The 15,455-nt window shown below is 38.0% G+C and overlaps 1 protein-coding gene across 1 annotated transcript; it reads left to right on the forward strand.

The window, feature by feature from the left end:
* The first annotated feature begins 3,063 nt into the window (after positions 1-3,063).
* Positions 3,064-12,063, forward strand: LOC144715510 (Polyketide cyclase / dehydrase and lipid transport protein). The gene is made up of 3 exons (XM_078590445.1): positions 3,064-3,589; positions 10,947-11,114; positions 11,630-12,063. The coding sequence occupies exons 1-3, from the start codon at positions 3,173-3,175 to the stop codon at positions 11,858-11,860; spliced, it is 816 nt and encodes a 271-aa protein (XP_078446571.1). The 5' UTR covers positions 3,064-3,172; the 3' UTR covers positions 11,861-12,063.
* Positions 12,064-15,455: the final 3,392 nt, after the last annotated feature.

Below are 15,455 nucleotides of genomic sequence, written 5' to 3' on the forward strand. Positions count from 1 at the left end.
ATAATCTGGAGGTGTCATGGTTATCCCCAGACGCCCTCTTTTTTGTGGCCTAGAATGTTAACAGCACCAGACCCTTTAGGGCTGTTTCAGTCTAGTCCAGCCCATTTTGAATATCCCCCTCATGGGCAAACCATTTTTTCCACCTAGATACAGCTGTTAAGATGACACAAAGCAGGCCATATGTTTCTCCCAAAGGATACTCATACTTTCCAACTTGAAAACACTGTTAATGCATTTGTTTCACCCAATTATGTTTAGTATTGATCTTGAATTTCTTTTCGCAATCCAAGCCGCATAAACCCCAATTTCTGATTTCCTATTTTTTCATGTGCGAATGTCATCCGATTCAATAGATTTTTTTAATATTATCTTCATGATCTTCATATCCTTTCTGGTTGTTAAACTAGTCCCATGAAAATCATGAAAATTTTAGCAAAATATTTTGCTTGTAATTGATACAAACTTTCCCACTTTAACATCATCCATTTTTATTGAAATGGTTATAGTTCTATAAATAAGATAAATTTTAAGTTTTGAAAATCTAATGATTTTTCTCAGATGGATTCTTTGTTACATATGGATTCATGAAATTCAGGAATACGCTTGAGATCCCACACCCATATAAAAAACACTAGAGTGATCAACTCCATGGTTGCTTGAAATCTCATTCATTTTGAAAGCATAGCATCACCACTGAAACCTCAATCTTTCTTCCCTTGATACATTATTCTCTAATTTATGGAATACATAGGAGAAACTTGTAAATTGGAGGTGTCCCCCATTTTCCTTTATTATTGTTTCTTTAAGTGGCTACGGTATAAAAGTGGGTGGGGGTGGGGGTGGGGGTGTGTGTTAAGTTTTTTAGGGTATAAAGAACTTTTAAAAAACTTAGTCTACCTTAATGCTTTTTGTGGGTATCAAGCCCGAGATGATGATGTGCCGCAACCAAATTTTTGTGAATGCCCCCATGAAATAAATTGGAAATAAAACATAACAAGGAGACCAAGAAAATAAAGTGTCACTGAAGCTCTGTTGTCCTCGACCTACAAAGTCTTCATAAGAGTGATGATGCATGACATCTTTTGACTTTATCCCAAGAACCTTCTCTTCTTCTACTCCCAAAGCCTTCAAGAATGCACTTAAAGTCTACAAGGGTATGAAGATACTTTCAACCATATATGTTTTCAAGTATATTCAATAATAAATAATTAATGGATGTATTTTAATGCCAAATACTTTGAATATTCAATCCAATATAACACCTTGCTTTCACCTACCTCCTGATTCTGTTCTTTCTTTATTTATACCTATATCATTTTTATGTTGATGTATATTCAATCTTTCTGAATATTAAATTCACCGCCTGCTGAAGATGTATGAAAATCAATGAAGGTTATGTTATATGGATTTGAATTAATGTTATAAAAACTCTTATTTTCAATAACATTATAAAAATGACTAGCATAAAATTCTAGATAATTATCTTGGGTCATAACATTGTGTCATCCTTGTTATTTCTTCAATCCTTCATCAAATGATACAACTCTAGAGTATATCAATTTTTATTCATGTTTGTAAAAATATTTATTTTCAATATAAGGTCCTAATGATTAGCACAAATCTCCAAATTATGATCTTTAGACCAAGGTTGCTGATGGTGTGAATTCTAGAGCATGATCTTGTCCTCCCTGTAACTTTTTCAAACCATTACCAAAAACACAATTTTAAATCCTCTGGATATGGGATGATGTTATAAAACATAAACAGAGTATAAACTGCAGGAGGCCAGATCTGGTGCATGCTCTTGGAGGTGTGATTTTCAGCAAGAGAAAGGTAAGTGGTAATTTGAAATTATGGCTAAATATGCCTATATAGACCTCATAATTGAAAGTGAGAAATCAGTAATTTTCATTAAACCTAAAAGTTGAATGCATTTAGTATGAGAGAGAAAAATTAGACAATAAAAAATAATTTCAAATTGGTTTAATTATAACTTTCCCATTCGCTTCACATGCCATAAAAGAGAAAATTAATAATTGAATTTACTCCATGAATTTAAAATCAAAACAATTCTTTTAAAAAAATTTAGATATCTGAAATCATCTTCGTCAAGATATATAAAATATTTGAGTTTATTCATCTATAAACGCTACAAAATAATCCATTATTCCATGTTGTCCATCACGCTTCTCTGGCCAAATGATTCCTGATCAATGTAAATATTTGACTGATGGCATAAGACATGTTTATCAACATGTCATAGAAATCTCAAGTCTTTACTCGATGATTTAGTCTGTTGACTAGACGGTCAAACATCACATGCCTTTATATTCATGAATGTAGTTATGCAGTGCACATTTAAGCTGCATTGTTTGAATACCATATGAAGTCGGTTATACTCATTTGCATAATTCCTGATATCAATATTCATGTCTAAGCTAATGTTCAGCCATTAACTGACGATTAACTTGTCATAATCTACTTTGACCGTTCATCAAAACATATACTTAAGCATTTCACTAAAATGCACTAAACCTTGATCTTCAATTATCTCTTTCCAAATTCAAACAATACTCTTCTGTCACTCATGTGTTCTTTTCATGACTCTCTTTAATCCTGAATCGGTTGGATCATGTAAGGTGCTGAACTCCCTTCCTCTTTCTTTCTTTCTTCCATTCTTGATTTCATTCTCTCTTGTTTGCTTTGTTTCTTTCTTTCTTCCTTCCTTTTTTTCTTGTTTTCTTTCTTTCTTGCTTTATTCCCCTCTTTCTTGCTTTTTATGTTTGTTTCTTTCTTCCTTCCTTTCTTGCTTGCCTGCTTTCTTTCTTTCTTCTGTCCTTCCTTTCTTGCTTTATTTCTGTCTTGTTTGCTTTGTTTCTTTCTTTCTTTCTTCCATCCTTTCTTGCCTTGTTTCTTTCTTTCTTTCTTGTTTTATTTGGTTATTTCTTGACTTCTTGCTTTCTTTATTTTCATTCATTCATTCATCCTTTCTTTTTTTCTCTTTCTTGCTTGCTTGTTTTTTCTTCCTTTTTTACTGCTTGGGTAGTCTTCTTTCATCAGAGTAGATCAAAGATTTTTCCAACTGGGTGGCGATGGTTGCAAGAGTAGAAAGAGAGGAGGGAGACGACGAAGATCAATCAATCAATCAAAGACCCGAGGAAGAGGAGAGAAGATGATCTCCATTGCCGCCATAGCCGGACCTCTCCCTCGTCCCACCCTGGTAAAATTCCGCCATCTCCCTCTTCCCCGTCGACATCTGGGTTTCTCTCTGCTGCCTTCTTCGTCGCCTCTCCGTTCTCGCCCGGAGACATCGATCGCCGGAGCTTCTTCTCCCCCCGATGAGCCGTCTCCGCTACCCAACGGCGATCAGGAGGGGTCGGAAGACGAGGAGATCGACGACGGCGTCCAAGTCGAGCTTTTGAAGGTGGGTTTGAATCGGCGAAGGGTGGGGGCGCGAATTTCTGTAGACGCGCCTCTGGAGGCTGTTTGGGCGGTGCTCACCGATTACGAGGGCTTGGCCGACTTCCTCCCCGGCCTCGCCGTCTGCCAGCTGCTCCAGAAGGCGGAGGGCTTCGCCAGGCTCTACCAGGCAAGTCCTTGAACATTGTTCTTCTTCTAGGAATCTTCGTGTATTCAATCCGATCATTGGGTAGATCAGAGTTCCTCTTGAATTTAATCTCATTTGCACGTAGCATCAGAGTTTCATCCGATAGGTGTGAATCTTTGCGAAAATAGCATTTGCATGTAGAATTCGCTTAATTTATTCAACTCCGTTGAAGAGATTAAGGGATGGGGTTCATCCAGTAGCTCTCTAGAATTTTATCTTTTCACGTAGCGTTATAGTTTCGTCCGACTAGTGTAATTATTTGCCAAAATAGCATTTGCATGTAGAATTTGCTTAATTTATTCAACTCCGTTGAAGAAATTAAGGGATGGGGTTCATCCAATAGCTCTCTAGAATTTAATCTCATTTGCACGTAGCATTATAGTTTCATCCGACTGGTGTAATTATTTGCCAAAAATTGCATTTGCATGTAGAATTCGCGTAATTTATTCTACTCCGTTGAAGAGATGAGGGGATGGGGTTTGTCCAATAGCTCTCTAGAATTTCATCTCATTTGCACGTAGCGTTATAGTTTCATCCGACTGGTGTAAATCTTTGCGAAAATAGCATTTGCACGTAGAATTCGCGTAATTTATTCAACTTCGTTGAGGAAATTAAGCGATTGGATCGATCCAATATCTCCCTCTAATTGAATCCATTCAAGTGGCGTTAGAGTTTCATCCGACTGGTGTAAATCTTTGCGAATATAGCATTTTGCATGTGAAATTCTCGTAGTTTCTTTAACTCCGTTGAGGTGCTTGGATTGGGTTCTTTTCTAGCCTCAGAGAAAATTTTCATTCGGGAGAATTGAAAGCCAGCATGCGTGATCTTCTGCTGCGCTCTCTGGTTTATTGTTTAAATCCTTTAAATCAATTACATGTGAATAATTCTCGATTGCCTCTTATTAGACGGTATCTGCGTCTATATTTCTGACATTTCTTTAATGTTGCGCAACTTTTATGTTGATTTTCGCAGAAATTAGATACAGTGGAGAGAGATTAGAGAGAGAAAGAGAGTACTTCCCTTGTCTCCGGGGATCAGTTGAGTGTCTTTGGTGTAAATGCAACTAAAATATCCCCTTTTCTGTGGGATCCACAAAAAACTCTCATTTGAGTTCAAAGTAACACTCCCCCTCAAGCTGGCAAACAAAGTTCATTCCTGGCATTCAGATTTGATAATATTAAAAAGGCGGCACTGAATTATAAAATCAGTATTTGATACGACTCTGCCACGTACGTATCAGAGGTCAAAACGTCGTCGGTCAACGCAGTAGCCGTGGTCAACATAGAAGGACTATAAATAAAGCATTCAAGAGGGAGAAGGGGGATTTTTGGAAAAGCGTGGTTTCAAAAGCGGCCTGGAGCGCGGGAGAGCCCCGGATCCAGAGAGGAGGAAGCATCGAGAGCGACATTCCTATTTCCCTTTTCTGTTCTTCTTGTTATCTTGTTCTCGAGGAATATTGTCATTTCTATTCTGGAACTCGTTGTTTGGTTTGGATCTAAAGAGAGTTGTTGGATCTAGGAAATCGATTTGTCTCTTCGAGTCTTTTTCCAGATCAGAACTATATCACTGGTATCAGAGCGATACGTTCTTGGAAGCACCTCCCCGAGATCGGAATCTATTCGGAGGCTATTTTTTATCTCAGATCTCGACAACCTCCCCGAGATCAATTGTGAGAAGATCAAGGACGCGATCAAGAAAATCCAAGATCCTTCTCGATCTTGGCCGCCCACACCGTTTCGTTTTGGAAAACAAATTATTCCTAAACTGCCGAGCTCCTTCTGGATCTGCGTTTGCTCTACCAGATCCGTGGGGCACAGTCGTTGTTCGCTGACATCTGGAGAGCCACATCAAGAGTAAAGAAAGTGACAGCAGAGTCCTTGGAAGACAAGAGTAAAGGTGGTCGAACTGAAGCAACTGTCGAATGGATCAAGATCCAAGAGTGGAACAAAATAAATTGGAATTTCAGAGGCGCACAGCAAATGTATTAGACCATGTAATGGAGCAGATTACCTCCCTAAATCTCAGGCTGGAAGAGCTTAAACAGGCGCCCTCTGCTAGCGAAGATGGAAATCGGCATCCTCGAGCTCAACCAGTACCTCCGGTTGTTCATCAAAGGTCAGAATTGAACTCTCAATTTAAACGCGGTGATCTACCGATCTTCCAGGGGAGTAATGCAGAAGGGTGGATCGCGTGCGCTGACCGCTTCTTCTATTTACATCCAATGGATGACCAAGATAAGCTGCACTTTGTCTCTCTGCACCTTGATAGTTCTGCCCAAAATTGGTTTGTTTATACAGAAAAAGAAGTTTGATTCCGAGATTGGGAAAATTTCAAATTGTTGTTTGCTAACCGCTATGGTATTTCATTCTACAAGATGTATCAGGAATTATTCGATGTACGTCAAACAACTTCAGTTATCGAATACAGGGATGAGTTTGAAAAGATTTTATCTCAATTGCCTAAAATAGCTACTGAAACCAAGGAGCATGCTTACTTACATGGGTTAAAACCAGAAATCCGCACTGAAGTCAGAAAATGCAAACCTTTTGGACTACAGGAGATGATGGATTTATCAGTTCAAGTTGAGATTGATTTGGGAATCTTGTACACAGCATGGCAGAATTCTTCAGTCTACTTCCAGCCTCAACATTATACAGGATCATCAAGTGGACAGAGCAACCCTTGTTATCACCCGAATCCACCAAGGGCTCCAGCTCCTCCCAGGAGTAATCCTAATATGGCGCAGACTCAACAGATCCCGCAGGTGTATCCCAACCAAATCTAATCAAGACCTCAAAGGAAGAGGAATCTACGCCTCACTGATGCTGAGTTCCAGTTACGAAAAGAGAAAGGGCTTTGCTTCCACTGCAATGACAAATTCTTACCGGGACACAGATGCAAGAAAGATTTGAATCTCATTTTAGTATTGGATAGAGCTGAGTTTGTGGAAGAAGCAGATGATGAAGTTGATCTAATGCAGACAGACGAAGCACCTATTACTGAAGGTTCGGCCTTCTCGGCACAGTTAACAGCATTTATATCTCAGGGGCCGTCACCAAATCATACTATCAAATTATGGGGGCATATAGCTGGGTTCCCAGCGAGGATTTTAATAGACAGCGGAGCTTCCCACAATTTTATTACACCTGAGATCATATCTGAAGCATCACTTCAGGTTTTTGCAGGAGCACTCTTCGACGTATTATTGGCAAATGGAACTCTGCAATCTTCTATGGGGGCATGTTTAGATGTACCTATCTATATGCAGGGAATCGATATTATTCAAGACCTATATCCATTACCTATGGGCACTATTGACGTGGTGTTAGGAGCTCAGTGGTTAAGGACACTTGAGTGGTTTTTAAGCAATTATAATTTGAGAACCTTGAAGAACTTATGGCAGGGAACTGTGCATCAGCTGAAGACTGACCATTACTTTTTATCTGCTACAACTCCAGTACACCCTAGTGCTCAAGATATAATCAACAGCAAACGGCAATTTCGGGCTCTCTACGCGGCTTGCGATCCCAGACACCCAACGGTATTTACTATTCAGAAATCTAATTACATTGATCTTTTTCGTAGCCGTCATCCTTCTGTTTTTGAAACAAGTTTACAATTACCACCTAAGAGGGATATAGACCACAGAATACACTTGAAGCCTGGTAATCAGCCAATCAACTTAAGACCATATCGTTATTCTTATCTACATAAGAATGAATTGGAAAAATTAACTCAAGACATGATTGATTCCCACATCATCAGGCCGTCTACCAGTCCTTACTCAAGTCCTGCCCTCCTAGTCAGAAAAAAAGATGGGGGTTGGCGAATCTGCATAGATTACAGGGCCCTGAATAAGCTCACCATTCCTAACAGATATCTTATCCCCGTAGTTGATGAATTATTTGAAGAGTTGCATGGAGCTACATTATTCTCAAAATTGGATCTCAAATTAGGGTATTATCAGATCAGAATGCATGATCAAGACATTCACAAAACTGCCTTCAAGACACATCAAGGACATTTTGAGTTTCTAGTGATGCCTTTTGGGCTAAGCAATGCTCCAGCGACCTTCCAGGCCCTTATGAATTCCGTTTTCTGGATGCAACTTAGGAAATTTGTAATAGTATTTTTTGATGACATCTTGGTTTACAGCAAAACTACAGAGGAGCATGAACACCACTTATATCAAATCTTCCAAATTTTACAAGATAACCGTTTACAAGTCAACCCAAAGAAGTGCCTAATAGCACAAAATTGTGTTGAATTTCTGGGTCACAGGATCTCTAATCATGGGTTGGCAACCGATCCTAGCAAAATTTCCACTATTGCAGCATGGCCTCCTCCAAAGTCCTTGAAGCAGCTTCGATCATTTTTGGGATTAACCAACTACTACAGACGTTTTATTGCTCATTATGCATCCAAATCTTATCCTTTGACATCTCTATTGAAGAAAAACTCTTTTGTTTGGACCTCGGAAGCCGATCAAGCCTTTTCAGGGTTAAAGGTAGCTCTTACGACAGCTCCAATACTGAAACTACCGGATTTCTCAAAGCCCTTCATTGTTGAAACAGATGCCTCTGGTTTTGGACTGGGGCCAGTATTACTCCAAGATAAACATCCGATATCGTATTTCAGCAAGGTACTCAGTAATCATTCCAAGCAAAAATCAACCTATGAAAGAGAATTAATGGCCGTGGTCTTATCAGTTCATAAATGGAAGCATTACTTATTGTTTCAAAATTTTTTTATTCATACAGATCAATTTAGTCTGAAATTTCTGAATGATCAGAGAGAGGTTCCTCAACATTATCACAAATGGGTATCCAAATTATTGGGGTTCAATTTTGAAATTCGATTCAAGGCAGGACGGCACAACACCGTGGCAGATTCATTATCCAGATCTGAGGTTGACGTACAATTACAGTGCCACAGCATCACAGTGACACATTGGCTAGATAGAGTGGTGTTGGAAAAAGAAATCGACCAAGACCCAAGACTATCCCGTATTAAACATGCACTTCTTACTCACTCAACCACAACTCCTCATTATACATTACAAAGCAATATGCTCTTATACAAGGGTAAAATAGTTTTGCCTTCCAATTCATCTCTAATTCATGTGATCTTACAAGAGTTTCATGATGCAAAGATTGGTGGACATGGTGGGGTACTTAAAACGCATAAACGTATCTCTCAACAGCTATATTGGCAAGGTATGAAAAAGAAAATTGGGGAATACGTGGCTGCCTGCCCTATATGTCAACGTCACAAGTCATCTACACTTTCTCCTGCCGGATTGTTACAACCTCTCCCTATACCGAATCAAATATGGGAGGATATCTCGATGGATTTTATCAAAGGTTTGCCAAAGTCGGATGGGTACAACTCTATACTTGTGGTGGTTTGCAGGTTGAGCAAGTATTGTCACTATACTGTGTTAGTCACCCCTTCACTGCAGCGGACATTGCGGTAATTTTTAACCAAGAAGTTATCAGACTACATTGCATACCGCACTCTATAGTTTCTGACCGAGGCAGTACTTTCACTAGTCAGTTTTGGAGAGAATTACACAAACTTCAAGGGACTACGTTAAAGTTGAGCTCTTCTTACCATCCAGAAATGGACGGTCAAACTGAGGTCATGAACCGAAGCTTGGAATGTTACACTGTTTCGTTTCTGAAAACCCAAAGAAATGGGCACCCTGGTTACCCTGGGCGGAATACAGTTATAACACCTCCTTTCATACATCTATCAAAATGACACCATTCAAAGCTGTTTATGGGAGAGACCCACCCCCAATTATTTGCTATGGTTCCTTACCTTGTCCACTGGATTCACTGGACTCCCTGCTCACAGAAAGAGATAAAATATTGACAAGGTTACAAAGTCATCTCTCCAAGGCACAAGTGATTATGAAAAGAAAAGCTGACCAGCATCGGCGGGATATAGAATTTCAAGAGGGTGACAAGGTGTACTTAAAAATTCGTCCCTATAGGATGAAATCTTTGGCAAAACGCAAGTCGGAGAAATTAGCCCCAAAATATTTTGGCCCATACACAATTATTAAACGTACCGGGCCCGTTGCATATAAACTGGACCTTCCTGACACTGCCTCAATTCACCCGGTTTTCCATTTCTCCAATTTACAAAAAGTAGTGGGTGAAGACATTAATGTTTTACCAATCCCTACTAACATTTCTGATGAATGGGAATGACAGGTCTCTCCAGAATCGGTGCTTAAGAGGCGTTTTACAAGAACAGGAATGCAACTTCTCATTAAGTGGAGGGACTTACCAAATTTTGAAGCAACATGGGAAGATGCTGACGTCATTACAAGGCAATTTCCAACCTTCCAAATGGAGGATAATTTGGATCTGCAGGAAGGGAGTATTGATACGACTCTGCCACGTACGTATCAGAGGTCAAAACGTTGCCGGTCAACGCAGTAGCCGTGGTCAACATAGAAGGACTATAAATAAAGCATTCAAGAGGGAGAAGGGGGACTTTTGGAAAAGCGTGGTTTCAAAAGCGGCCTGGAGCACGGGAGAGCCCCGGATCCAGAGAGGAGGAAGCGTCGAGAGCGACATTCCTATTTCCCTTTTCTGTTCATCTTGTTATCTCATTCTCAAGGAATATTGTCATTTCTATTCTGGAACTCATTGTTTGGTTTGGATCTAAAGAGAGTTGTTGGATCTAGGAAATCGATTTGTCTCTTCAAGTCTTTTTCCAGATCGGAACTATATCAGTGTACTTCCCTTGTCTCCCGGGATCAGTTGAGTGTCTTTGGTGTAAATGCAACTAAAATATCCCCTTTTCTGTGGGATCCACAAAAAACTTTCATTTGAGTTCAAAGTAACACTCCCACTCAAGCTGGCAAACAAAGTTCATTCCTGGCATTCGGATTTGATAATATTAAAAAGGCGGCACTGAATTATAAAATCAGTATTTTCCTATGAGCTCATTAAAACTTGCATCCATCATAGCCGCTGGTTCAAGCCAAACGTGGATAATGATGATGAACTTGTCATCCCACAGAAGAGGGGAGATTTTCAGTATTCGGTTCTTGCAACTCCAATGACAATAACAAGCGGATGATGACAATGACTACAACATAGTTGTCATCATCGTACTTTTTGTCAGCCATCTGACCATCAATGATGAATTCATTATTTCAAAAAAAAAATCAAAAATGAATTCATCATTGTCATCCCTGGAATTATGGGTGACGATGACAATAACAATTTTGAACCGTGAAGATCTTAGTAATGGTATTTTTGGTGTGTGTACTTGGTTAGGCCTTTTTTTTTTTAGCTGAATCGGTGGCATTATGTATTAGGTTGGTCAGCAAGATCTGGCTCTGGGCTTGAAATTTGAGGCGAAGGCCATCCTAGACTGTTACGAGAAAGATCTGGAGATTCTCCCGTCAGGTAGAAGGCGAGATATCGAATTCAAGATGATAGAGGGAGATTTTCAGACGTTCGATGGCGTTTGGTCCATTCTTCAGGTTGGAGGTTTCACGTGATGTGCCCATGAATTTTATTATTCGCATTGTTTTCCTAGGCATCATATATCCAGATTTGCATGGGTTTCCCTTTATTTCTACTCAGTTTATTTGGATTTATTTTTTAAATTTTAAGTTAGATACCAAATGCTGCGCGCAAGAGATAGGTGGTAAACAATAAGTTAAAGAGTTTTTCAATGGGAGAACCAAACAAAGAATTGCTTTGGAGAATTCATTTAGGGGATATTGAGTAGAATTCATTTTTTCAGAGAAAACGAATTGAAGAATTCATTCACTCTGCCAATTATTCATTTCTATAACATTATATTCATTTCCCAAAAACCTTTTAAATTTTGAGGGAGAATGTGTGTGTGTGTGTGTGAGAGAGAGAGAGAGAGAGAGAGCTGTTATACAGTGGCCATCATCTCTGTCTAAAGTTCTTAGTGGAGTGAACGGTTCAGTCTAAATTCATGACATGTGCTGAAATGGGTTTCCTCTCTGTTCCCTGTTCCTTGCAGGCTGCTACCGGAGATAGGAGAGATGAAAACGTCGATGTCGCCTTTGGAGAACAAGAACCATCAACTTTACTATCATACATGGTGGAGCTTGAACCCAAGCTATGGCTACCTGTACGCCTCCTAGAGGGAAGGATTAAAAGAGAGATCAAAGTTAATCTCCGGAGCATCCGAGACAGGGCCCAATTGCTGACCCCCGTGGACTCATTAAATAACAGTAATCTCATCTCTTGATCTTGCTTTTTTTGCTTTGTATTCATCAATCATGGCCACCTTGTGCATGAGATAGATAGATTTGGCCTATTTCTTAACCCATGTCTCGCCCATTACAAGGTAATGAGGTGGGAAGATGTATCATATTTTGATCATTTTATCATCACTTTAATGGAACTAATAAGGTGCCCTATTGGGCATCTCCCTTTCTCTTTTAGATTCAACCGTTGGTCTTTCTTCTCTCTCATCCCTTGTGCAAGTTCACTCTTGATATTCTGTCCTGCCTTTGCTGAAGACATAGCTGCTGATTTATGGGTGCCCTATACATCCTAAGAAAATATTTTAATTAGATTGTCTTTCTTTGAATACAAATTGAATTTGTTGTTATTTTATTTGTGTACGTTTCAAAATACCATTAATTTTTAAAAGTCAAATAATGAGGGAAAGATGGGAGCCAATATTTTTGTACTATTCTGGCTTAATGCCCAATCTAAATCTGATGAGTCCTGCTCCCCATGTTCTGATGAAGAATTTGTGGTCGATACACATCAACTTTACTCTATATTGAGAAAAGAGCAGTTGACCATGGGGCTTAATGACATGCCCAAGCAATGGACCTTTAGAAATTTATACAGAAGCAGATGTCAATATTCACAAAGAATCATCTGGCCACTGTCCTATTTCCATAGATTCACAAACATAATAGGATAGAGAGTTTGCTGGTTCAATTCAATGAAGATGTTTTTGTCAATTTACATAAGCACTATCATCTTCACATAATTATAGATGCTTCTTGACGTTGCGTTTAGTGGCTTCCTTGAAAGGTTTGTCTTTTGTCGACTTCAATTTTTTACTTCTTTTCTGGATGTCATCCCCATCAGATCTTCAATTGGTTGATGGGAGAAAGCTATGTCACTCTATTTTTCAAGTTAGTTATCAAAATACATTTCAAACAAACATTTGTCATCTAGATGAAGCATAATCTTATTTACCATCCAAGGTTCTGAAAGAACTGGATTGAGTATAATTTAAAACAAACCTTGTATCATTTTCAATGAATAAATCATAATTTATATTACTTATTTCTTCAAGTTACAACAATCAGAATCATAAACCCACTCAAGAATTATTTACAGAATAACTTAAGAAAATCTACAAATCTACAAGTAGTCCTCTTTGAATCCCTAGGTCAAGAAGTTGTTACAATAATTGAAGTTCTCGCCAAAACTTCAAATATCACTACTCAAGTTCTATTTGAATGGGAACGACGACGAAAGTATTTTTTGGTAAAATTGTATTCTATATATCCCCTTTGATAAATTTCTGTGAAACTCCCAGTCCCTCAAAAAATTTAATAATAAAACTAATGTTCAAATATAATAATATTAGTAGAAACTAACATTTAATCCAATGGTGTATACTATTTAGTGGGCCTAAGACAAAATCCCCAAATTGACTCTTGATCTAAGCTGGTGACAAGTCTAAATTTATGGCTCATTATGACATTTTAATCCATACTTATAATAGTTTTCTAGTTAGTACTATATAATTAATATGGGTTAGATATCAATCAACAGGGAACAGAAAATTTAATTTAATAATTTTTTGAAAGTTTTGGAATGAACATAATGTGTTTAGAAGTGAAAATATGAATACAAAAAATATAAAGTTCAGTTTTGGCGGCTGGTGGTGGTGGGCGATAGACTTGGGTGTGGGGCATGGTTGTAGGCACTCAAACATGGGGGATATGTGGAAATCACATATTTCCCTGAATGTGCTGGATATATATATATATATATATATATATATATATATATATATATATATATATATATATATATGGTCACTAAGCCAATCATATATTTCATGTCTCATTAGTATTCATTATATTGATATGTGATGCTTATGATGAAGGCCATGAATAATCATAACATCAAATTAGAACAAGAAAAATATGATTTTATATTTTATTTTTTCCACTAATTTTTATAGTTTCACTTGCATTATTTACCATTTGAACAAAGATATAGTTTTAGATATTTTATTGAGTTTTGATACAATTCCACTTGACTCATAAGAGTCAAGTGGAATTCTCACATTTTTTTCGAGTTTTATTTAAAATCAGGACTTGGGTGACTAAAATAGTGAATTTGGAATACAAATAGGGGGTAAGGAGAAACCAAGACATATTTTATATAATAAGAAGACACCCGATACACAAGAAGTCCGCTTTTAAAGCCCATTCAAGCCTCTTTAAGAACCAGTCAACTTAAGGCGATAATTGTGGAATGAACCACAATTTGCATTTGAAATGTATGTTTTTAAATCTAGGAAGGAAGGAACATGGATCCAGGTTGGAAATCAAGTAACCTGGCCCTCCAAACCCTTGGAATTAAATCCAATGGATAGGAGAGTTAGGACACTTCTAGTTAATCTCTTTCTCCCATCTAATTGTACCTCATCCTACATTTATGCTCACAACTTGTAGTTGTAGGCCTAGTGCATCATATTTATTTGATTGATTATTGTTCTAAAAGAGTATGGGAGAAAGATTTCAAGAGTAATCAAGATTTTGGGAGAAAAAACATAACTTGGCCCTTGGGGGAAGTGGCGATAAAATTTGTGTGATTTCCTAAATATTTGATTTATAATTTCTCACTTTCTCTAGGTAAACATTCTAATGGATAGACTAAACTTCAAGCTTTCAAATGTATCAAACGATACTCAAAAGGCCTCTTGTAGAAAACTCTACTGCCTTTATGTCCATTAACCATTCATGTCCAATTCTATCACCCAACGGTGTGCCAGCACCCACAAATTGCACGTCCACCAGCAAAGCCCCCCACAGATTTTGTCTTGGGAAGGGGGGCCCAAAAATTCTACTTTTCCTTCAAACTTAAATCTTGCCCTAAAAAATCAAAAAAATGTTTAAAAATCACAATCATTTGCTCTAAAAATTAATATTCAAAGTATAATCAAGAAGGAAAATGAAGTATTCAGATAGAATATCACTACCTAGTCCCACTCATATGATAATTATGATTGGTCTCATAGTCATAAGTGATATATGAAGACATTAAGGACAGATGGTGGGTGATCTTTAGCAGAAAGAGTTCACTGAATTGATCTATATAAATTCATAAATGGTGTTGCATCAACTTGTCAATCAGGTTGATTCACATCATGATTGTGCAATTGGTTCTTCAACATGAGACACCAAATATATCTTGTGAATGGATGGTGGTACTTTGACAATGACCTAAGAGTTTCTAATTATATAATTCCAAATAATCTTAGCTGGGGACCAGCAATAAATTCATGAAGATGATTGAGTGGTAAATATGGGATCTTTTGGCCTTAATATTAGAGGAGGCAGATTGAGGAAGAAAATGTGATGAAGTTATTAACTAAGTTAGTGGAGTATCAAAGAAGAGTTTTTCGATGATTTCCAAGTGCATTAATACTAACTTAGATGACTTTTTAGGATTTGGCAGTCGACCATTCCTTGATTCAAGAGGATGATGGACTATACATACATGATATTCGATGATAGAAAGTTTTATGACTAACTCAATACACTCCCTTGCATCTTGTAGATCCTGATGAGTTACTCGGC

This window comes from Wolffia australiana, chromosome 19 (assembly GCF_029677425.1).
Source record: "Wolffia australiana isolate 7733 chromosome 19, ASM2967742v1".
Lineage (NCBI taxonomy): Eukaryota > Viridiplantae > Streptophyta > Magnoliopsida > Alismatales > Araceae > Wolffia > Wolffia australiana.

Coding starts and splice junctions, on each gene's coding strand:
- LOC144715510 (XM_078590445.1), top strand. CDS start 3,173: ATGATCTCCATTGCCGCCATAGCCGGACCTCTCCCTCGTCCCACCCTG. Junction 3,590..10,946: donor GCTTCGCCAGGCTCTACCAG/GCAAGTCCTTGA, acceptor ATTATGTATTAG/GTTGGTCAGCAAGATCTGGC. Junction 11,115..11,629: donor GCGTTTGGTCCATTCTTCAG/GTTGGAGGTTTC, acceptor TGTTCCTTGCAG/GCTGCTACCGGAGATAGGAG.